At 54.9% G+C, this 25,158-nt stretch overlaps 1 protein-coding gene across 1 annotated transcript in view; it reads right to left on the bottom strand.

The window, feature by feature from the left end:
- VANGL1 (VANGL planar cell polarity protein 1) overlaps nt 1-25,158 on the bottom strand; it is a 42,794-nt gene that overhangs the window by 2,687 nt on the left and 14,949 nt on the right. Inside the window, exons 3-7 of the mRNA XM_084866400.1 lie at nt 23,548-23,680; nt 17,802-18,409; nt 6,835-6,968; nt 4,697-4,829; nt 3,295-3,529 (exon numbers count right to left, since the gene is read on the bottom strand). Coding sequence (XP_084722526.1) covers nt 3,295-3,529; nt 4,697-4,829; nt 6,835-6,968; nt 17,802-18,409; nt 23,548-23,680 — 1,243 coding nt within the window. The remainder of the gene's footprint in view (nt 1-3,294; nt 3,530-4,696; nt 4,830-6,834; nt 6,969-17,801; nt 18,410-23,547; nt 23,681-25,158) is intronic.

Here is a 25,158-nt window from a genome sequence, read left to right on the forward strand (position 1 = left end):
AGGAGGGCAGAGCGCAGAGAACACTCCAGAACACGAGCTGCACACCTGCAGGGACAGACCTGAGCGCAGACGCCTGCTCTCCCACCGGCTGGCTGGGGACTGGGGCAGCCACCTGACCTCCAGGTGGGGATGACAGCACCCAACTCAGAGGCCTGCTGTGAGGAGGGAGTGGGCAACTAACCCCCTCATGGCAAGAGGGGACTACCATCAATCTCCGATCAATGCCGATCAATGCCAGCAACTGTTACTTTATGTTGGATGTGGGGTGGGGTGTGGAGGGAAGGGTGTGCATGGCAAGTCTGAGGGCTGGCCAGGCCTCCCCTCCCCTCACACCTCTTGGTACCAGCTCCTTGGGTTCTCTGGGGTCCCCCCACCTTCACGGTATCACTCCGTCTGTTGAATGTCGTCTTTAAATCTCCGCCCCTGGCCCTTTAAGTCTTCTCCAAGCACCCCTGCCTGGACCTCTAGGACAGACATGCATGCCTTGAACGCCGTGGGTCACTGCTGGGCATCCCACTGGCTTCCCTTTCGGACAATTCATTCTGTCCTGGGGTCTGGGGCCCACACGGGATTTCCCTCTCCTGGGGGGCAGGCACTGGTTTCTAAATGTGGCTTTCCATTGCACCCAGCACACACCCAAGGCTCCACAGCACACCCATCACATCCATTAGCACCCTGGCTCGGCTACAAGGAAGGATGAGCTGAAGGGACAGATGGACAATGCTGGGTGGTATTGCTCTGGTCTGGACGCTGGTAAGGACGCTGCCTCAGGCCCCAACCTCGGCTCTGCGAGCACATGTTCTAAGCAGAGCTGAGCCTCTGGTACAGACACACTTCTCCTATGACAAGAGCTCTTGTGAACCACACGGAAAAGAAGCAATCCAACAATCAGAGAAAGAAAGTTGGTAAGATACCTTAGAGGAGAATACACAGAACATCCACCTAGGAAAGATGTCCTGTCACATTAAGAATTTAAAAAATATAAATTCAAACAATAATACTTTCCTTTCTCTTAGGTGGGCAGTGAGTAAAAAGAATGGTGACACCGACGCTGCTGAGCGTGCGAGGGAAGAAGCAGTGCCCTCCAATCCGGGGGCCCCAGAGGTGAATGTAACACTGCCTCACCCCTCGGGAGGATGGCCTGTGACCCAGCGGCTCCCCTGCGAGAAACGCATCCTCTGGAACAGCAGCACGCGTGCACAGAAACACACGCAAAGCAGACAGTCACGTCACCACTGTACGATCAGGGGCTGGCAAACTTCTCGGAATGTAAATATGTTAGGCTTTGCAAGCTCACTCTGTCACGGCCACTGAGAGAAAGCAGCCACGGGAGCTATGTAATAAGGGGGCATGGCCGCGTTCCGATCATACCGAGGAAGGAAAGGGCCACGCCCCGGCTCAGACTCACAAAGAGCTCCGTCCGAGAGCGAGAGCGTACCAACAGGCAATCAGTTAAGCCAACGGTCTGCAAACTCATTAGTCAACAGAGCCAAATATCAACAGTACAACGATTGAAATTTCTTTTGAGAACCGAAAACCAATTTTTGTGCATGGGCCACGAAGTTTCAATCGCACTGTATGTGCGTGTCCACACGTGATATTTTGTGGAAGAGCCACATTCAAGGGGCCAAAGACAGATGGAAAATGCTGAGCTGTATCATGTGGCTCTCGAGCCGCTGTTTGCCGACCACTGAATTAAGCGAATCATGGGATTCCGTGGAAGGCAGTGCAACTATTAGTGTGAGTTCCACGTGTAGGACAGAGATTGGGAAGTCCTGACATCAAAAGACAGCCAGAGAGCTTTAAGGAATAAAGCAAGTTTCCAAACTATATGTGTATAGGATACCATTTGTCCCCTGCCCCCATTTCTGCTTTAAACACACACACACACACACACACACACACACACACACACACACCTCACTCTTATCAGGAAGAACTGTTTTCGAGAGGGGAATGAAACCTCACTTCGTACATTATTCTATTCTTTAATGTTTGGACTTTTATACAAAGACTATTATTATTAATTCAGAAAAGCAGACATTTTTGAAATGAAAAAGAAAGCAAGCGGGAAACTACAAAATCCTGCAGGAAAGGAACGGCCTGCCTCTGCTGGGGCCCAGCCTCACGGCCAGCGCAGACACGCCGCCTGCACTGCTCTGCATCACCCCCTGGAACCTCACATTCTAACCAAGAGCCTCCTCCCACATCCCACTGGGGTCAGAGGTGCCACACTCCGTAAGCGCTGTTCTACATTTAAGTTGTTTTGTTTGTAGTTAGTACAGATTACTTGGCAAAAATCACCTGCAGGTGTATTCATGGACACGTGTGATTGTGCTGACTGCTCTCTCTGGGCGAGTCCAAGAATCTGCAAACCTTATGCTCCTTTCCCTGGACATGTCTGCTCTCCCGAAGGCTGCCACTGGTTAGTGAGAACGTAACCAGCGGCAGTTCATGTATGTGCAGGACAATGTGGGAACACAGGTCCTCCCGCCGACACCGGCATCCCACGGGCGACCTAGGCCAGGATCACGTACTCCGTTTCATGCTGCCATATCTAATGTAATTCTCACACAACAATCCTGTCAGGGGGAGACTCTTACCACCCCCGGTGTATAAAAGAGGAAACAAGTGTAGAATAATGTAGGCGAAGTCACCAACCAGTGAGTGGTGGGACCGGGACTTGAGCCACTTCTGTCGGGAGAGAGAGGTCGTCCGCCAAACCCTTACTCCATCTCGTCCCCCTGGCCACCTCCCTCTCGGAGCCCCACGATGGTTTCCTAAAAGCATGCTCCCATCACGATCTCAAAGACCATGCGGTACAATGAACCCCACCACGTCCGAGACGCTTCACGAAGGGCTGGCATCGTTTCTGCCTCTGACAACAATAGCCATTCGCTGAGTTCTCACCATACAGCGGGCACTGCTCTGAGCGCGCCACACGGATGAACTCCTTCATTTCTCACAACCACCCAGTGAAGGGGATATCGGTATCATCCCCATTGGCAGAATAGGAAACCGAGGCACAGAGCCGGGAAGCGGTTGGCTCCAGTTGGTGCAGGAGCTGGGTGAGAACCCACCGAGGACCCCTCACTATGACCTGGACTGCAGTCTCTGCAGGGAAGTCTTTCCTCGGCTTGACCCTAGAGGCCTTCAGAGGCACATCTAGAAACCAGTTGCACCCACAGACCAGGGAACAGGGGGCATCCCGCATCCCTGTCAGCTGGCGCCTCGAAGGAGCCTTTGATGTGGTCCCTCCCGGTCACACCCGCGTGCGGGCCGGGGCGGGCGCACCTTCGGGGTCATGCTGTGGGTGATGCAGAAGGCCAGGTGCTGCAGGATGCTCTCCATGCTGTGGTAGTGCTGCTGCCGCGTGGTGCGCAGGTACTTCTGCAGGGCCCGGGCCATGGACGGGAAGATGGCCTGGGCGGCCTCCCTGGGGTCCATCACCTCCCCCGGGGCCTTCTGCTGCTCCTCGGCCTGCAGCCGCTGGATGTGGATGAAGGCCTCCTCCACCGCCACCACCAGCCTGGGAACAAGGGGACCCGGCGTCAGGGCGGGGCTGGGGAGCAGTCCTGCGGACCTGGATGGACTCCTGCCCACCTGCCGCGCCCGGCTCCCCTCAACTCCCCCCGAGGCCCTTAGCTGTCACTCCAGAGCTAAGGTGACCAGATGTCCCGTTTTTAACAATTTGTCCCTCGTCCCGTGGCATTTTTAAAAGGACTGTTTTATTTTTATTTTATTTTTTTAAAACATATATTTTATTGATTTTTTACAGAGAGGAAGGGAGAGAGATAGAGAGCTAGAAACATCGATGAGAGAGAAACATCGACCAGCTGCCTCCTGCACACTCCCGACTGGGGATGTCCCTGAAACCAATGTACATGCCCTTGACCGGAATCGAACCTGGGACCTTTCAGTCCGCAGACCCACCCTCTACCACTGAGCCTAACCGATTTCAGCAAAAATCGGGACTGTTTTAAAACGCCAAGGAACAAATTGTTAAAAATCGGGACTGTCCCGCCAAAAGCGGGACATCCCGTCACCTTCCTACAGTAGGTAGGGGAAGAAGGAAGGGAGGATTACGTGGTGGGAGGGGGGGAAGGAGGGAAGAACTGGAGCTGTGGTGGGTGAGGAGGAGGAGGAAGGAGCCTGGGACCTGGAGGTGACCTCTGTTCTCAATCCCGCCGCCACCTTGCTCGGGATTCTCGCTCTATCTGGTCAGCAGAGGCAAACGCATGCCAAGGCCCCTGGGCCTCTGAGCGGGGCTGGTGGAGCGAAGCCGCTTACTAAGAGCCGGGCTGATCCTGTTGATCCCACCCCCCCGTAGCCGTCCCAGGGAGGGAAGAGGCCCAGCACACACGGTGGGACCACCTCTGTCCCTCTCCGTGCATGGGATCAGGTCTAGAGAACCCGCCGGGGCCTGGGGCACAGGATGGGGCCCCTCGGAGTCTGGGCCCTGGGCCAGCAGCTCAGCATCAGCTGGGAACTGGTAAGAAATGCCAGTTCTCGGGGCCTCCCCCAGAGCTGCTGAACAGTAGGTGACCTGTGTGGGGGGGCCCGGAGGTCTGTGCTAGGAGCCCCCCCCCCCCATGCTCATGCACGAGGAGTTTGAGAAACACCACGGCAAGATCACGCCCGAGGCTCAGGCCGGCCATGTTCCCGGAGTGAAACCTCGCTCAGGGGGACACCGAACCTCGCTCTCCGCTTCTTCACCCGCCGCTCGTGCTCCGCCTCCTCGTAGTACAGCTCGTTGTGGCTCGAGTCCCTGCGGCGGGCGGCGGCGGCGATCATGGCCCGGGACTGGCCGGCAGCGTTGTTACTGGGGCCTTTGGGGAGGAGATGGAGGGAGGAAATGAAGTTTGTCTGTTTTTTTTTGTTTTGTTTTGTTTTGTTTTTTCAGAACTTCTTTTTTTTTTATATATATATTTTATTGATTTTTTACAGAGAGGAAGAGAGAGGGATAGAGAGTTAGAAACACTGATGAGAGAGAATCATTGATCAGCTGCCTCTTGCGCGCCCCCCCCCCCACTGGGGATGTGCCCACAACCAAGGTACATGCCCTTGACCGGAATTTAACGTGGGACCTTTCAGTCCGCAGGTCAACGCTCTATCCACTGAGCCACACCGGTTTCAGCAGGAAATGCAGTTTTAATGCCCCGGGCTGAGAAACGGAGCAGAGCACTGGTACCACCGTCTGTTGGGGCCGACTTCCCATCGCCTGCGAAGCCAGACACAGATCCCCAGTGTGACTCCCCAGGCGGGGAACGGTCCCCCCTTCTCTTCACCATGCTCACGGGGGGAAGGAAACCCCAATCTGCTCGGGGCAGAGGGAAAAGGAACTCGGAAGGAGATGAAGAATGCGCGGCGATTACGGCGATGGCCAACAATAACACCGGGGGTGAGGATGTTACTTACCATCTGGTACAGCACGGCCCGCTGGCTGCGAGGGCGGCCGTGATGTCACAGTTCAGCAACAGGACAACGAGGGAGGGGGAGAGGGACGGGAGGACAGGACAGAGAGAAAGTGCAGTCCAGGGACAAGTGCCACCGGCCACACACAGGAGCACGCCCCGCTGGGCTCTCAGGGCAGCACAGCTTTCACGGAGAAGCCATGATGCTTGAGGACGTGGGACACGGCCCTTGTGCTCCTCCGGACTCAGAAGTCCTGGCCTCGCTCCTCTGATCACCTGATCGACTTGTCAGGAAGACAAGGCAGATCTCACGCTTTCTTTCTTTCCTTTTTTTTTTTTTTAAAGTTGCTAAGATGAATACTTTTTTTAAATTTTTTTTTATTGATTTCAGAGAGGAAGGGAGAGATCAAGAAATAAAAAATATCAATGATGAGAGATAAAAATATCAATTGATTGGCTGCCTCCTGCACGCCCCCTACTGGGGAAGATCAAGCCCAAAATGCGGGGCATGTGCCCCTGGCTGGAATCGAACCTGGGACCCTTTAGTTTGCAGATGGTCGCTCTGTCCACTGAGCCAAACCGGTGAGGGTTTTCTTATGTTTCACCTACGTGGTCAATACTCAGTTTTGCTAGTGGGAATTTTCTCTGTCGTCAGGTCACAGGCGAAAGGGACCAATCCTTCTCAATTCGTGAGAGCGTGCACATCTCATTAGCCAAACATAATAACGAAGCACAGCTTAAGGAGGCAGAGGATGTTACATCACCACCGAAGCTGACACCATCTATAAATCACTTGACTTGCTAACAACATGATCCTCTTGGAGGGTTTGCAAAGCTCTCGCCCTGACCCGGGCGGCCCAGCAAGACGTGACACCGGGTCCTGTTTCTTGCGCTGAAGCATCTGATAGCCCGAAGGAGCTCTGGCAGCCAGGCCCGGCCTCTGGCCTCCCGCCACGGCTCAGCTCCAGCTTCTGGCCGGGGCCGAGGAACGCCCCACCGTGTCTCCCCAGACGCCTGAGCTACTGAAGGTTATACCGCCTTCACGGGTTTGGGGGGCTGAGTCTTCGCTTTGGGTACTTTATCCACATTTGGAAGAGCGGGCCTCTCCTAATAGCTTTATTTAATGGAAGATGTTCCCAGCAGGAGACAGGAAACACACACATCCCCATTGTTTTCAATCATAAAAATCCCCAAATGAATGAACTTCCCACAGATGTAGACCATAAAGCAATAGTCCTCTGAAAATATGTTTGGGAGAGAAGAGAGAGAGAGAGAGAGAGAGAGAGAGAGAGAGAGAGGGTTGTTCTGACATGAGAATGGACCACAGAGGCACACACCAAGAGGAGGTAGAACCAGATGGGCCATGAAGTTGCCCCAATGGCCCCCCGACACCCAGAGAGCCACCGTCCCAGACACGTACCATCCACGTTGTAGACTTTCAGCCCCGCCATGTGCTTGGCTGCTCGGAACTTGGAGGCTGTTAGGAGGTTGGGGTTATAGATGGTGAAATCTTTATAGTAATTTTCCAGGACCACCAGTGCTGCTCGCTGGATGCTGCAGGAAAAAAAAGGTGGGGGGGGGGGGGGCAAGATGAATGCAAAGCACCTTCGTGGAATGAGCAGGTCCTCTCCTGAAGCAGGCAAACCCCCGCGCCCAGGGGCAACCACACAGAAGCGCCGGTTCCACACCTCTGTCTCCGGGGCTCAAGAGGAAGCCAAGCCCTGTGGGCGTGCACCCACCCGGGCTGTGACATGAGCCGGAACCCAGCTGGCCGACAGCCGAGAAAGGAGTGAGTTGTAACTGGGATTTGATTCGGCCGCACGGAACTTTCCCATTTCCCCCAGTTTTCGAAAGAGGAAACGGAGGACCTCAACACGGTCTAGCCCAGTGGTCGGCAAACTCATTCGTCCACAGAGCCAAATATCAACAGGACAACGACTGATATTCCTTTGGAGAGCCACATTTTGTAAACGTAAACTTCTTCTAACGCCACTTCTTCAAAACAGACTCGCCCAGGCCGTGGTATTTTGTGGAAGAGCCACACTCAAGGGGCCAAAGAGCCGCATGTGGCTCACAAGGAGCAGTTTGCGGGCCACAGGTCTAGACACTTACCACTGGCCGCAGAGCTAAGGGGAGGAAGGGCACGGTACGCCTTCAGGTTCCCGGGTCCGAGGGCAGTGTCCCCGGGCCTCATGGCCCTGGGTGAGGATCGCTGGGCTCTCCTATTCCACAGTCCAGAGCGACACCCACGCGGGAGAAGCTGCTGTAGACTTGGGGTTGATGCAGATTCCTCCTCTTCCTTCCATCCACCCATCTACCCCAGGCCGGCTACAACCCCCCGGGTCCCGCGACCTGTCACCGATCACCTGCTTGGCCTGGGGAGGACAGGGCAAGAGCAGAGAAGAGGAACTGCCAAGAGGTAACTACGCGGCAGGACCCCAGGGGAAAGCTGACTCAGCTTTCTGTGAAAACTCCCACCCGAGGGAGCCAGACAGGGCCCTGGGTTTTATCTGATTGGCTTCCCCCCAGAAGAGTCACCGAGACTCCACCTGGGTGTGAGGCCCGCCTTCGCCCTGGACGTGGAGACAGCGCTTGCCTGACGCAGCGCCAGGATGGTGTGCAGCAAGGCTCCTGTGAACCCCGAGACGCGAGCATCATCAGCCCCCGAACGCCGCGCCCGCGCTGGGAACCGGGCACCTGAGCGCCGGTATCTCCTGGCACTCCTGCCTTTTAATTAAGACGTTTGCCTCCAGCTGCAGGCGGGGAGGTGGGAACACAGCCCCACACAGATAACCAGTAATGACCACCTTGGAACCGGAGCGCGGGGAGGAGGAAAGCCGGGATCGGCCTGTGTTTATTGGCAGATCTGATTAGACTGCAGGATGAGCCGGAAGGAGGGCTGGGTTTTTTTCCTGGGACTTTGTCTCGAGAAAGCAGGAGGTGCACACATGTCTGCTTGAGACCTTGAGGCGTGAGGCCGATCGTCCTGAGGGGCCCAGACCGGTGGTCCTGTCCTGCTGTCCGGGCCCTTGGTGCCTCCTGCTGGCCGCACGGGTTCCTGGGGACCCCGGCCTGCGGGCTCCTCAGCTCCATGGACACTCCAGGGACCAAGTTCTTTGCATCAACACTCACGAACTGGACAGTGTCCCCAGCCTGGGCTTTGAATGTGGGCTCTGTGGACAAGCCCTGCAGGTGTCCCCACTGAAGCCAGGAGCATCTACACTGACAGAGGAGATGCAGGAGCAACAGGGCCTGCTCATCAGCGTGGCCCACACAGTGCTATCTGGGAAGCATCTGGGCACTCTCGGTGCCAAGTGCTGCCACCTGTCTAAGTGTCTGCTGATAAAGTGTAACCCCGGAAAATGCCCTCTAAGTCAGTGTTTCCCAAACTTTTGACAAATGTGTACCCCTTCTATAATTTCATAACGCCGAGTACCCCTCGTACTCATGAGAACGTAGAATTAGGCGCAGCTAAGCACGGTGCAGTGCATATCCCCACCAAACTCCGGTGCAACGCCTACCCCCACCAAACCCTTCCCGCACCCCTGGGTGGACGTGTACCACACTTTGGGAAACACTGCAAGCAAACAAGCAAACCCACACTGGGTGCGTCCACGGCCACGTGCAACCACCTGGCTCTGCTGGTCTCGGGGCCGGAACCGCACAGAGCTGCATCCACATCCTCTCGCCGTGGGCGGTTCCGAGTGTGGTGACAGCACTGATGACACAGCCTCCTTCGGAGTCGGTCCGTCACGGCTGGCCGGCCGCCGGGCCGCCTTTCCCACGGCAGACGGATGCGGGCAGACCTCTCAGAACTGGGGGACACACCGAGCAGGTCTGGCGATTGCAGCCCCACTTCCAGGCCGGGGCACAGACCGCACCGCACGCCCACCTCCCTGCACAGCCTGACCCGGCCTGCACCTGCCCGGGGATGGAAGTCCAGCCTCCCCGACGCTTTGCATTCCTGTGCCGAGCCAGCCAGATAAACATCAAAGGCCAGCACCTGCTCAGGGCTCTCCGGGGAGGAGACTGAGATGGGAACTAAGCCCCGCCAGCCCCTCCCAGGATGCTCCAGGGGCCTGCTCGCACCCGAACCTCCGAGAGGGGTGCACAGCGAGGAGGCTGGAGAGAGGGAGATCAGGCCCCTGCCCCTGTGCCCTCTGGAGTGTCAGCATCTCACACACACACACACACACACACACACACACACACACACAACCGACGTCACACCCATCACGCCGGGGGTGAGTGTGCGGAACACCAGGCCCTGCCCGCAGCGTGCGTCCTCCAGAAAATGAACAGCACGCCACTTGGGGCGTGGGATCCACTGCCCCGCCTGCCTGTGGCCCTGCAGGAAGGCCTCCCACACCAGCCAGCCCTTCCTTCCCCTCCGTGGCCTTGCTCTGTGGGGTGACTCCCCTGGGCCGCAAGGGGAAGCCCGGGGGCAGACCCGGTGCGAGGGAAGCTGACCGAGCTGTGGCGGCTGCCAGCAGGCAGCTGTGCAAAAGGGCCGCGGCATCCAGCGCCTTCCATTAGCCAGGGCACACGCGGCGGCTCTGCCTGCCCGCCTTCCAGATCCTCCCACGGCAACGCAATCCGGGCAAAGGCCTGCAGGCTCCCCTCCATGCGCTGAGTCATGTTGCTCTTCAGCATTTTTTAGGGACTGGGGTGTGGACTGGCAAGCATCTCCACTGCAAAGCAGTGGAACAGAACGCACATTTCTGAAAAGGAGACTGTCTATGAATCCATGACTGTACATAACGTGGCCACATAAAAACGCTCCCCAACTTCACCTCCCATGGTGCTGGGTCCTCCCAGACCCGTGGTCAGCAAACTTCGGCTCTCGAGCCACATGCAGCTCTTGGGCCCCTTGAGTTTTCAGCGAAGGCCAGCTTAGGAGTACCCTAATTCAGTTAATAACAATGTGCCTACCTATGTAGTTTAAGTTTAAGAAATTTGGCTCTCAAAAGAAATTTCAATCGTTGCACTGTTGATATTTGGCTCTGTTGACTAATGAGTTTGCCGACCACCGGCCTAGACCATGGATACTGGTTTTGAACATGGGTGGTGGGGGAGGGGGCACAGCCCAGTGATCCCCGTCCTGGATGTCATTTGACCCAGAATCACAGTTCATAGGAGCCAAAATTCCTCTCCAACTGTGAACTGGGGAAGCCGGGCAAGTTGTATGTTTCCAGAACACCCAGGTGGATCAGGCACAGGACGGACACTCCCATCCCAAGGGGAGGAAGTGGACAGGAGAAAGGGGCGGTGGGTCCTGAGCAAGTTCAAAGCCTAGCAGCTATTAGACATTAACTCTTACATAGATATTATATCGATATTAAGTCTTGAGAGTAATCCTCTTTGGTTCAATGCTCTGCCCTCGGGCCCACGGGCGCAGGGGGTGGGGGGTTCCATTTTTCCCCTGATAATTCCTGTTCGCAGCCTCCTTCATCCTACCCTTCCTGCATCCTTGGTACCAACTGACTGATCTTCTACTGGGATAAGCTCATCTTTATTCCTGGCTTCTGCTGATGGGTGACTCAATCCCTGGTTCACACCCATATAACCTCCTTATCAACGTTGGCCAGCCTTCAGGACACCCATCATCATCATCCATCATCATCATTATTTTCAATCTGGATAGGCTGAGACAAATACCATATGATTTCGCTTGTATGTGGAATCTAAAGAAAAGTATAAACGAACCAACAGAACAGGAACACCCTCACAGATACAGACAACAGACTGACGGTTGCCAGAGGGGAGAGGGGAGGGGGACTGGGTGAAAAAGGCGAGGGGATGGAGAAGTACAGATTGGTAGTCACAGAATAGTCACGGGATGTAATGTACAACACAGGGAAGATTTTACTGGTATTATAATAATGAGAGGAATATGCTAATTATCCAGCATAACGACCAACCACATAACAACCAGATCACGGATCTGCAGGAGTGTGGGGCAGTGAACTTCAAGTGGGTGGTAGAGACCTACAGGAGGGGGCAGGGCAGCAAGCTATGAGGGGGAGAGGGGGAGGGAAGTAGGGGGAGCTACAGGAGGGCGGGCAGTGGGCAGAGAGCTAAAGGAGGGTGGTGGCGACCTACTGGTGCATGGATTCATGCGCAGGGCTACTACCGTGTTTCCCCGAAAATAAGACATCCCCTGAAAATAAGACCTAGACAACTTTGGGAGAAAAAATTAATATAAGATACTGTCTTATTTTCGGGGAAACGGGGTAGTATTATAATAATTATGGACGATGCAGGGTGGATATGGGATTATCGTGGGCACTCTTTGTAAAGTTCTATAGGATTATCCAAGCGCTGTGCTATCCACAATGCTTCACACTCATCTCTGCTGTGTAAACTGCAGCTTTTACAATCTCCTTGCATTTTTACCAGAAGGAATAGGAAGAAGCCGAGCCCATCTTTTGCTTGGAAACCTCCTCAGCTAAGTACCCCATCTCGTCCCTCAGCTCCACCTGCCACAGAGCACGGGGTCAGGAGCACAGAGCAGCCACATTCTCTGCCAGTTCCCAACAAGGACGGCCCATCCGTGGTCCAGGACCGGCTTCCTCCTCTGGATGTCCACCTGTGGACTTTGGGGGGACTGGGGGAGACACGTTCAGTCCGTACCAGTTTCCTTCCAACACAACCGAGCTACGGTCACGCGCGACCATGCACGCCTACAGCTTGAAAAGCAAGCCAGGAATCCCTTCGCCCACAGCACAGGTGGGTCTGTGATCAGGAACCAGACCTTTGAGAAAAAGGTCCAGGGTCGATGCCAATGTGTCAACACACTCCTGTCTCAAGGAACGGAGCATGCTCAGAATGCCAGTGAACACGCGCTCGCGGACATACAATGTGATGAGCTTTGGCCACATGCATGTCCCACAGAGCGGGCCCCTGTGACCGGACAGGCTGCCCAGAGGGCGGGGACAAGGGCTCCCTCCCCCTGCTGCTGTGGTTTCAGTCTTTCATTGCTGAGGACAGTCAGCCGTCACTTTTCATTGATGCTCATGTCCCTCCTGACAGCCCTCTTCCCCACACTTGGAAGATGCTACTTCTGGACTTTTCGAGGTAGAGAGGTCAATAAGTAAATCTGTTGGCACTATATGCAAAGTAAGAACACACAGACACGGCCCAGACAGTGTGGCTCAGTGGTTGAACATCAACCCATGAACTGGGAGGTCACAGTTTCAATTCTCGGTCAGCGAACACGCCAGGGTTGCAGGCTCGATCCCCAGAGTGGGGCGTGCAGGAGTCAGCCAACTGCTGATTCTCTCTCATCACTGATGTTTCTCTCTCCCTCTCCCTCTCCCTTCCTCTCACTGAAATAAATAAAAACATATTTAAAAAAGAACACACAGACTCTGAGAATGAGGGCTTAAGGTGGCTGTGGGGGTCTGCTACATCGTGGACCCCAAGGAACCAGCCCTCCCAGGACTCCCCACCTTGCAAGGTCTTTCTCCTTAAATCTAGGCTGGGGCTCGGACTTGCTTTGACAAGAGAATTCAGGGCAAGTCGTGCTGGGCCGGCTCCAGGGCTGAGCCCTAAAAGGCCGGGAAGCGCCTGCTTTGTGTTCTTGGAGCCCTGAGCAGTCCAGCCGCCATGACAGGAACTGCTCCCCACAGGGGGGCCCTCTGGGAAGGGAGAGAAGCCCAGCCCAGGCCGCCACCCCAGGCCGGCACGCAAACAGGGACCGCAGGCCAGGCCAACTGAAGGCCCCCCCTCCCCCTCCCCGCTGAGCCCAGCCCACAGAACAGGGAGAAATCGTAATAAAATCATGGAGTGCTGCTCTCCATGACTAGGCTCTGGGTGGGTGGTTTTCTACAGCAATAGGTAAAAAGAAGTCTTCTTTGGGACAAGGGACATATAGAAAGCTCAAAAGAGCCAAAACCGGTTTGGCTCAGTGGATAGAGAGTCGGCCTGCGGACTGAAAGGTCCCAGGTTCGATTCCGGTCAAGGGCACATCCCCAGTGGGAGGTGTGCAGGAGGCAGCTGATTGATGTTTCTCTCTCATCAATGTCTCTAACTTTCTATCCCTCTCCCTTCCTCTCTGTAAAAAAATCAATAAAATATATTTAAAAGAAAGAAAGAAAGCTAAAAGCTTGGACCAGACAAAGGCTCAACCTCACTGCTGTGCTTGTCAGGCCCGGATTGTTCGCTCCCTGACTGGATAAAAGTCCCTGTGGGCTAACAATGATGCAGAGCACAAGGCCGCTGTCTCTGACAAAGCCCGTTCTCTCCGCCCCAGCCCCAAAGCGACGAGCTAAATGAAATAGAATAATGTGTAAAAAGTAGCATCCAGCGCGCTGCATGGGAAGCACTCAAAAATGCTTATGAGTTCCTCCATGCACTTTTAAAAAGTTGATTTTAGAGAGGGGGGTGGTGGTGGTGGAGAGAGAAACATCAATCCAGTGTTCCACTTACGTATCATTCATTGGTTGATTCTTGTATGTGCCTGACGGGGGACCAAACGCCAAATCTTGGCCTAACAGGACCACACTCTAACCAATGAGCCCCCCCGCCAGGCCCTCTGTGCACTCTGAAAGCAGTGCCGGGAACCCCCATTCAGGGCCACTGTGGTGAAGCCGTTAGGATTGTTCTGGAACCAAGCAGCCTGGTTCCAATCCGGGCCCTGACAATCACGGGTTGTACGGCCGCAGACAACCTGCTCAGCTCTTCGGGGCCTCGGTGACCTCAGAGGAGAATGGGGCTGGCAGTGCAGGCCTCACAGGGCTCTTAGGATTGAGTGAGTCCACGTGAAGGGTTTAGAAGGTGCTCGGCAGGTGGTAAGGACTGGGTAATGGTTAGGGGTTGTCCTACATCTCGGGTTCGGACTGTTACACCAGCTTCTACGCTCCAAGAGTCCATGGTGTTTTTTCAAGGCCCATTTAATAAATGGACTCCCTTTAAAGATGCCCACCGGATGCTCCTTTTAAAGATTTCAAAAGGGAGAAATTATCCATATGATAATGAAATGCCCTTTTTAATATCTTTTCCCTTTTCTTCTAGATTTCTCCCCGAAAGAGTCAGATCAAAACTCAGTAGTCTTGGGTGAAGACTTAGAAAAAAGTTAGCAACTGTGAAAAGGAAACCAAGAAAAGTGACAGGTGACACGTGTGCACATTACAAGTCAAACACGCTGAGACGCCGGGGTGCTGAGGGAGCCAGGGACAGGGCGTGTGGCACAGGCCCCTCAGCCTTCGGCTCGGGACCCTCCCCTGCACAGGGTTCCCACCCCCCGGCCCAGGCATGCCGACCCCCCACCAGCCCCACCCCCGGTAGGCAGGAGGGGTAAATGAGCTTGAACATCCCCGAGGCGCTGGGCAGAGGTCAGGAAGCCTCTCTCCTTACAGTGTCTCCCTCTGTGCAACACCCTTTCCCATTTCCGAACATTTCAAATAAGCCAGGACTCCGTTCCTGCCGACCCGCAGGGCCCCGGCAAGGACCTTTTATGAGCGCTAACAAGAAGCAGGTTTTCTCCGAGAAACTGAAGAATCGGTGCTCCTCAGACAGCTCTCCAAAATAGCTCAGTCCATTCAACAAAATCCTCTTTGGAAACAAAACAAAAAAAGACCAGACCGCCGCCTGCACCCGGCCCATGGGTCGCCCCCGCTGCTGCGAGAGCCGGGCACAAAGGCGCGTGCAGGCCTGTGGTGCCCGCGGGGGCGGAGGGCCGGCCGCTGGGGCCCCAGGCCTCCCTCCTGTCTGTTCTGACCCCCTCCCCAGTTTCTAGGCATCACAAAAGGCTTAGAAGTTGTATTTCTGGCACAGAGACTCTTCCAGCCACCGCTGGGCTGGGCCAGATTTAGCCTGAGGATCGGGGGGCGACCTGCACCGATCATGCCCACAGGGCTGCTGGCCACAGGGCTGCAGGCTCGGCCCGAGCGCTCTGCTGGTGGTAAAGGGTCTCCCCTCCTCCAGCCTTCTTTCTGCCCCCAAACCAGGGCCTCCATGCCCCAAAACCAGGGTCTCCACGGGAGGGAGCGAGAGGGAAAACGAAGTGCCCTGGGGAGGAACCTCAAGGAGATCCTGGGGTCACCTGGCCATGCCTCCCAGGGCTGCTGGGAGCTCCGGTGTCTGCCTGGGTTAGTGCTTCAGGGCCAGCAGTGCAGATGCTGGTCATGGCGAGGACACCGGGAGAGGCTGGCGGCCAGCCTGTGGGCCCAAGGCACAATGGGTCCAGCCCCTCCCACCCGGGTCTAACTGGCCGTAGAGCTCTGGGCGCGGCACCAGGACTCCTGCCGATTTCCCTGACACTCACAGGCACACTGCCTGGGCTGTTCTGCTGGTCCCCTCCCGACCCCCTTGCAGTCTTAGGAGGAGTGATGGAGAGCTCTGGAGGGGAGGTACCCGACCACCAGACTTCCTAAGGAAAGAAGCCTTCCTTTCCTTTCTCGCTCCGCAGGTGGGATTCCCACCCCAGAGGCAGGGCTGAGGCCAAAACACAAAACCCCAGCGGGCCTCCCTACCAGCATCTCAGCCACCAAGTCCCCAACTCACTCATCTCTCCTGGGACCAGCCCGGGACCCTCCCACCCCTCAGCGGCCTCCAAGCCTGTCCCATCCTGAGGCAGACTGCTCCCCACAGCTTCACTGTGCACACACCCCCTCCCCCCCCACTCCGAGAACCCCTTCGCCCGCCCTGTGCTCCCATCACCCGGCCAAGGCCTGAGTCAGCAACTGTCCACTGCTCGGCGAGGACGAGAGCCCCAGCAGCTCTGGAACCATGCTCGGAGGGCAGTGTCCTGTGCCCCGGGCCCCAGGCCTGGGCTCTGCCCAGCACAGGGGTGTCGGCAAGCCTGCTCACTCCCAACGTGAGACACGGGGGCAGCGAGGTGTCTGAGAGGAGCAAGGGCTAGGGCCTCGCTTCCCATCAGAGCCCCCAGCACCTGCGGGGACTCTAACGGCAGGTCTGCTGCACAGACACGTGGATCGGGCCCTGACTCCCTGCGACGGGTCAGGGTGGCCGCGACCTTGAACGCTGAGCCGCCCGGTCTGAGATGTGCAGGCTGAGCCCGAGTGAGAGAGGGTGCGTGCCAGCCCTGAGAGGGTGGGCCTGGGGGTGTGGACTGGCAAGGTGACCCGACTCCAGGGTGATGTACCTGGGCCCCAGCCAGAAACACGACAAAGCCCACTGAGGTGCCCATGGAGGTGCCTCCTGGCAGCGACAACACCACAGCAAGGATGGCTACCACTAACGTGACGCCCAGGTGCCATGCAGGCTACACGCATCGGCAGTCAGACAGCTCGGGGAATTCATTCGGCGTGTAACCATGTGACTGCCAGCAGCGTGCCATGCCCAGGCCGGGCAGTCATGGTTTGTGGAAGGAAACAGACGGAAAAATAGGCACCCCCCATCCTGTGGACATCAACCCGGGCCCTGCTTCAGGACGTGTGGGCGAATCCACAACCACAGCCATGTTATTTTGTACAAATTACTCAGATTCCCTAAATGCTCATTTCCTCATCGGTAACAGAGATTAATAATACTTAAATTGAAGACTAACCGTTGGCAATTTGCACAAAACGCTTACCTTGGGATGAATAAAAATAAAATTAAGTAAATGAAGGATGGTTATTGCTCTTTTCGTTAACCACACAATCATTGGGTACAATGCACAGATTTCAAGCATGCCATCTCAACGTATTTCTAACTCGTTCTCACGAATGCGTCTTCCAAACACCCAACCCTGAGGTCTCTCGCTGCACTGATTCCTGACTGGAGGGTCACCAGGGTGGCCCTGTAATGCACTGCCCAAATGAGGGCACTTCTGAGAGGGGACAAGACGGGAGCAATGAGCTATCCAACTGGGATGCCTGGGTTCACCCGGTGTGCCATTCTGAGCAAATGGAATTGCTGATCGCTTAGTCTAGTGTTTCCCAAAGTGTGGTACGCGTACCCCCAGGGGTACGGGAAGAGTTTGGTGGGGATACGCACTGCACCGTGCTTAGCTGCCCCTAATTCTACGTTCTCATGAGTACGAGGGGTGCTCAGGGTTACGAAAATCATAGAAGGGGTACACATATGTCAAAAGTTTGGGAAACACTGGTTAGTCCATCCTTCACAGACCAAGTTCAGGGGCAACGTCAGCAGCCACCCCGGGGCCTCCTTTCTCCCTTTCGCCATTGTTTTTTTGGAGGTGCCACCAACATTGAGACCGGGCCCAACTAACCTCTGACCTGGATAACAGCCAGCTACTGCACCTCTAAATCTGTACATTAGGACAATTCCATGTCCATGCACACCAACCACACACACACACACACACACACACACACACACACACGCAGCTCTTCTCAAAACCTGAGTCAGAGAGAGCCCTGGCCCTGGCACCAGTCATCACCCCTCACCCGCCGAAGACCCTCCGCACGGCCCCCTCACCTGAGGTGCCCCGCGCTATAGAAGCGGGACTCGCCATCGGTGGAGCGGACCACCTGCAGTGAGAACACGGGCTGCAGCTGCCGGAGCTCCAGCAGCACGATGGCCAGGTAGTGGATGAAGAGCAGCGCGTCCACCAGCGAGACCGCGTATTGCACGATGCCCTGGTAGTTCCGGTCCCGGGAGTCCAGGATGCGGACCCCGTAGAAGAGCCAATAGGAGACCACGAAGAGGAAGATGAGGACCAGCAGGAGGGCCCGGAACACGAACACCCGGGGCAGGTCGGCCCTCTGCTTGCGGAAGAAGAGGGCCCAGGTCCCGATGAGCAGGATGAGGAGCTTGAAGGCCACGGAGAGGAAGAGTCCCTCGCAGATGGTGCCGCAGGGCTCCAGCTCGTCCCTCCACAGGATGGGGGGCAGCAGGATGAAGGCGATGGGGGTGAGGAAAACTAGGAGTCCCAGCGCCGCGGCCACGGTGAGGCCCAGGTAGCGCTTGCAGTCCAGCCCCACGCTGTCCTCCAAGTCCTTGCTGATCCGGGCGATGTCCTCCTGCGAGATGCTGTGCTCCGAGGTGCCCGTGATGGCCGTGGTGGTCTCCCCCCAGTTGTCATCCTGACGGGAGAAAACAACCAGGATGCAGAGCCCCACGCGGCAGGTCCTTCGTAAAGGCCACTTAACCTCCGACCTGGATAACAGCCAGCAACTGCACCCCCAATTACACTCCCACTGCAGAATGACCCACCCGCATTGGCTTCCTAGAAAACTGAAGCTTAACGCTTTCAATAACAGGACTTTTTAACCTTTAACAATTATCATTGGCACTACAGGCCAGGTGCACAAAATTCATGCATGTGAGGGTGGGGTGCCGTAGGGTGTCCCTCAGCCCAGCCCGCACCCTCTCCAATCTGGACTCCTCGAGGGATGTCCCACTGCCTGTTTAGGCTTGATCCCAGTAGGATCCCTAAATGGGCAGTTGGACATCCCTCTCACAATCCAGGACTACTGGCTCCCAACTGCTCGCCTGCCTGCTTTCCTGATTGCTCCTAACTGCTTCTGCCTGCCAGCCTGATCACCCCCTAACCACTCCCCTGCCAGCCTGATTGATGCCTATCTGTTCCGCTGCCAGTCTGATTGCCCCTAACTGTTCTCCCCTGCAGGCCTGGTCATCCCTAACTGCCCTCCCCTGCAGGCTTGAGTCCCCCGCAACTGCCCTTCCCGGCAGGCCCAGTTGCCACCAATTTCCCTCCTCTGCTGGCCTGGTCACCCCTAACTGCCCTTCCCTGCAGACTTGATTGCCCCCAACTGCCCTCCCTTGCAGGCCTGGTCCCTCCCAACTGCCCTCCGCTGTTGGCCATCTTGTGGTGGCCATCTTGTGTCCATATGGGGGCAGCCATCTTTGACCACATGGGGGCAGCCATTTTGTGTGTTGGAGTGACAGCCAATATGCATATCACTCTTTTATTAGGTAGGCTTTTTTCAAAATGTACTATATCTACTTACAAACAGAGAGAATGTGATTTGACCTTTTTGTTTGCTGGTTTGGGTGACTCATTATGACATGATTATCATCCCCCCCTCCTCCCCCTCCTCCCAGGTCCCGGGAGAGGCTTTGCCCTGCACTAACCAATCCCGTTGCCTGTTAGACTAACAGGAGGGCCCAAGGCACAAGGAGAAAACCCTCTCCATGTTCTCCTCAATGCATGCCTGGTCACAAAGGCTCACCAGTCCACCTTCTGGAAGTGCCCTCCGGGAGCTCACCCAGTTCACGGTCTCGTGAGGCAACTTTCCTCGCTGGAATCGAGGCTTCGAGCAGCCAGGACACACTGTTTTTGAAGCTCCACGGTGTTTTTCAAGGCCGCCCATTTAATAAATACCGGCGCTGAGCACGCCCTGACAACGTTCTCGAGGAACAAGCTAAGCAAATCCAAGCGTCTCTGGCCAGGCAGCTACACCGCCTCCCACGACCCACGCTCTCCTGGCAAGCAGAACCTCAGGGCCGGGAGTGCCAGGACCGTCACGGTGTGTCGGCCTTTTGCGTTCTTGCTTTCTTTCTAATTCTGAGGTGGTTTCTAGTTACAACAATGAGTCTTCACGGAACAAGACCCAGTTGTCAGGATTTTAAACAGTTTTGCTATTTCCCTGGCAACTCTGACGCCACCTCAGAGCAACAACAGAGAAGGAGGCGATGAAAAGCCACGTGGAGTCCAAAGGGTGGGCCTCGGGGATTTAACTGGGAAAGGGGTCAGATGCAGGGGCCAGTTGGGTGAATTAATGTGTAAGACACCAACCTAAAACAATCTAGTTTAACAGCTGAATCACCAAGATAGAGCTCTCAAGACTGAACAATAGCATCTAATCTAGGAAGGATAAGAAATCGTGTTTACGAAATGCACAGGCCACGGGAAGGACGCGGGGGGGGGGGGGGGGGGGGGCCCCGGAGGGCCAGTTCCTCAGTTTGGAAAGTGACTGGAACCACACACCATGAGGGAAGGGACCTTTTAAGACAGGGCCATCAGGGCTCTCGGACATCGCTGGAGGAAGCATAGATGCACAGTGGCTCTTAAACACCAGCCTGGTGCTTCCACATACACTTAAATATATGCTTCACTGGATGGCCCAGCAGTTCCATGTCCAGGTTTTTATCAAAATGAATGAAAACATATGTCCATAAAAGGCTTGAACGGGAATGTCCTGAACAGTTTTATTCACCGGAGCCCAAAAATGGTGCAACCCAAATGCCTGTCGGTCAGGAGAACGCATCACAGATTGTGGGACATTTGTACCCTGGGACACGACTCGGCAAAAATCCCGAAGGATGAACCGGGGAAACACAGCACAGCGTGGAGAAATCTCCAATCATGATGTGGCATGAAAAAAAAAAGTCCGAATCACAAGAATGCAACTCCCATTACATTAAATTCTAAAACAGGCAAGACTAATCAACAGCGACAGAAATCCAAGCAGGGCTTGCCTCAAGGGGAGAGGGGGAGACAGGGAAGAACATGAGAGGACTTTAGAGTAATGGAAACTCAGTGATCGATAGGAGAATGCACTATATGGGTCTAATTCAGCTCTTAAAGTTTATCAAACTTTAGTCTGTTCGTTTCTCTGGGTGTAAATTTATTTTAATTTTTAAAAAAGAAAAAAAAATCGCACGCAGGGCGAACCATCCAAAGAGGGCACCCTGCTTTAACACAGGGGGAGCTCCCAGGCTCCCTACAATGACTGACTTGGTCATGCTCTCAGTGAAGGCAACACGGGACTCCACGCGTGATATCGGGCCTGGTTGGGCCTGGTCTTCGGTTGATGCGCGATGCAGAAACCATGACTAGCATCTTGCAGTCATTTCGTTGGCCACCACGATCTCTGGTTTAGCTCCTCGCCTTTTTTTTCCCTGCCAAAGGGTCACTAACTAAATCCCTGTCCATGTTAAGAATGTGAGCACATCTGAGCCTAAAAAAGTGCAGATGGCCAAAGGGCTGTCTGGTTCATGTGAGGTTCTTAGAACAGAAAGGATCTAAGACCCTCCAATCCATGTCCCTAGATTTTCAGTGAAGAAGCTGAGGCCCACCAAGGTGACGGCCAAGGTCATGCTGCTGAGAACAGCCTCCCCATGCCCACTTCCATTCACTTCCCATCACATCATCCTGTTGTCAACACCCACAGCTTCCCAATGGCGCTACAAGGTGTAGAGAAGCTGCAAAGAAGAAGTGCCTTCGCACGGGCCATCAGCACCCCTGGATCCACATCTAGAAGGAAGTGGACCCCTGCGGCACTGAGGGTGGTCCACTCACGAGTGGCCCCATCCATCCAACCATCCCTCTGACCCTCCAGCCCCCTGGCCCTCCCAGAGCCAAGGCGGCCAGTGAGAGAGTGAGGACCATAGACATTGCTCATCCTGGACACACCCCGCCCTCGTCCCACAGATGCAGCTCTGGGACCCCAGGGAACCCTGGATGCTCTGAAGAGCATCTATCTGCTCAGAAATACACATCTGTGTAACCCCACACGCACACAGAGACCGAGCCACAGTCCTACCTCCTTACAGTGGTGTGCACACATCGGGTTATTCGGGGCCCAGGCTGGACATGCATCTATCTCACGAGCTGGGAAGGCCATGCAAACATGTTCCTGAGTGTAGCTCAGATGTTTATTTAAGTCTGATGGGCTGTCAGACAGTGGGGGCCCAGAGAGAAGACCCCACAGAATGTTTTATAAAAATTCTTAAATTACCAAAGCAGTTGACCCTTGAACAATGTGGGGGTCAGGGACACTGACCCCTCCTGGCACAGTCAAAATCTGCATATAACTCTGACGACCCCAAAACTAAACTACTGATAGCCTGCTATTGACCAGGTGCCTTACCAATGACCTAAAGAATTGAGACACATTTTGTATATGTATCACATACAGTTTTCTAATAAGAAAGTGAATTAGCCGGGACCAGTTTGGCTCAGTGGATAGAGCGTCAGCCTGTGGACTGAAAGGTCCCGGGTTCGATTCTGCTCAAGGGCATGTACTTTGGTTGCGGGCACATCCCCAGTGGGGGGTGTGCAAGAGGCAGCTGGTCGGTGTTTCTCTCTCATCAACGTTTCTAACTCTCTGTCCCTCTCAATTCCTCTCTGTGTAAAACCAATAAAATATATTAAAAAAGAAAAAAAAAGAAAGTGAATTAGAGAAAATATTATTCAAAAAATCGTAAGGATGAGAAACACATTTCCAGGACTGTCCTTACGTAATGAAGAAGATCAGCGTATAAGTGGACCCGCGACAGTTCAGGCCAACTGTGCTTAAAACACGGAGTGATTTCACATGAAATCCCAATTTCCAGCCTTTCCTAAATCTGGCAGGACCCAGGCCCACAGGCAGAGCCCCTGTGCTCCTGAGCGGTGACGTGCCTGGGTGCAGCGGCTGCCACTCCCCACGGAGCACATGCATCCACGTGTGTCCCAGACCCCTCCCCCGGCCTGGCCCTGGCACCCCGAGCCACAGACTGCTCCCATCCCCCCAACCTGCCTGACAAACTTGGGCCTTTGTGTGTCCCAGGGCCTGTTTCATCCATCTGTGCTTTCCTAGCCGGCATCTAAGCGCATAGTCCCCGGTCAAGGTCATGTCCAGGAGAGGGGCTCACTCAGGGCTCTAACCACCCCGCTCTCCTCCCCAAATGACTCAAGGTTTCTGGAAGGAGGGTCCTTCCTATACCTTTTATATATATATAATTGATTTTTTTAGAGAGGAAGGGAGAGAGAAAATGAGTAGAGAGTTAGAAACATCGATGAGAGAAAGTCATCGATCAGCTGCCTCTTGCATGCCCCCTACTGGGGATGTGCCTGCAACCAAGGTACATGCCCTTGACCGGAATCAAACCAGGGACCCTTCAGTCTGCAGGCTGACGCTCTATCCACTGAGCCAAACCGGTTTCGGCCCTTCCTGTACCTCTTACAATGAATCTGCAGCCCACACTTTTTTCTCCTCTGCCCTGGTGCCAGCCTAGCTGGCTCCTTTCCAACACAACTCATAGCAGGCCCACCCGTCACAACTTCAGAAGCACCCACAAGCTGGCCGGTGGCGGCACAGGCTGCCCCTAAGACCAACAAGAAACTACAGGACACAGACAAACTGGTGAACAAGCTAGAAAAATAAAGGTGAAAGCCCCAAGAGAACCTACTGCTACAGGTCTTAGAAAAACATTTCCCTAGGAGAGCCGGGAGGGAGGGGCCCTGTGCTTACCGGCCACCCGGGACCCTCACCTGGACTTCCTCCGTCCGAGTGGCCTCGTTCCCCAGCAGGGGCTCCCCGGTGGGCGCCTGGATGGTGACAGCCTTTTCGGATCCTCGGCCATCTTTGCTCCGGGGTGATTTGTGCCTCTCTCTGTTTCTCTCCCTGAAGGAAAAACAAAAACAAAAACACAAAACAGCAGCTAGCACACTTATCCCATGTTAATGAACTCCCATCTCATCCAGATATGCTGTAAATTCCATGTTGAATTTAGGAAAATGACACACATACACATACACACACACACACAATGGCAATACCCACCTACCGCCACTCCTCCGCCCCCACAAGGAGTAAGGTGATTTTAGCATTTTCTTCCCGCTGTTCCAGGACCCCAAAGACTGTTGTTACCCCTTCATCAGCAGCGACCGGACTTTCTCAAAGCCTAACTGTGAGCTTCAGAATCTGCGGGGCCAAGGCACGTTGTTATGGCACAAGGACCGTCTCGCTTTGGCTACAATTTGACTGAACTTATTTCCCAGGCCCCGCCTCTGCCCTGATTTTGAGTTTGATTGGGACGACACTGCAAAGTCGTCAGGCTTTGGTCTGTCCAAAAAAATCTGGGACACGCTGTCACCCTACACCTCTGGACAAGAAGAAAGGAAATTCTAAACCAGCACAGGGAATCATCTACTCCTCATTCCGACAACCTCAAACTGAAAGTCATTCCCACAGGTTCCAGCGGAACTCAAGGACAGCCACAGAGACCAACAGGAGCTGGGACAAAGGATGCCAAGGTGTGTGCATGTGTGTGTGCATATATATGTGCATGTGCGTGTGTGCATGTGTGTGCATATATATATGTGTGTGTGTGTGTGTGTGTGTGTGTGTACATGTTTTCAGGTGTCCGAAGGACAATAGGCTGCTGGGTAATAGTAATCCTGGGTGATCTCCTCGGGTGACTGTGAGCACCCTGCTGTGGGTCAGTCTTGAAACTGCAAAAAGAATCAATCCCTGTGCAAACCTCAGAGGTCACAGCCTGGACATCATCCACCCCCAACAGGGAACAGTTCACGCACCCCAAGGAGCCAAGAGTAAGTTCCCTCAACCCCCTGTCCCACAGGCCGCCGTGACATCTGTCCTCCTTCCTCCGACCACGGTCCTCACTCCCACGTCTCCGGGCGGGACAGAGCATGGCACTGCGGACCCTGGGGCACAAGCAGTCCTTCGGTGCTGCCCCTTCTGTAGGAGGGGTCGCGCACACGTTATTCAGTCTCTGAAAGCCTCAGTGTCCTCCTCCGTGAGACGGGACAATGACAATTACCACGGAGGTAGTGCAGGCAGAGCTGAGGACAGGGGTGTGGCCTAAGTGCTAATACACAGTAGCTACTATCACGGCTAGTCCTCTTAGCCGAGGGCCAAGTGTGTACCTTGGCAGAAAGAGCTGTAAAATGAGCCATCAACACACAATCACAGCCCTTCCCGCCCCCACAGCACACCTCCCAGTAACCTACTCCTTAGCTAACAACACCACATGCAGGTGTCCTGCTCAAACTCCTGCCTTATCAGGACGGCCCTAGGATAGGCATGGGCTAAGCCATTCAAAGCTGGGGGGCTTCTGACTCGTCCATGATAGCAACTCT

Source organism: Pipistrellus hanaki (genome assembly GCF_964339955.1).
Source record: "Pipistrellus hanaki genome assembly, chromosome: 18".
Classification (NCBI taxonomy): Eukaryota; Metazoa; Chordata; class Mammalia; order Chiroptera; family Vespertilionidae; genus Pipistrellus; species Pipistrellus hanaki.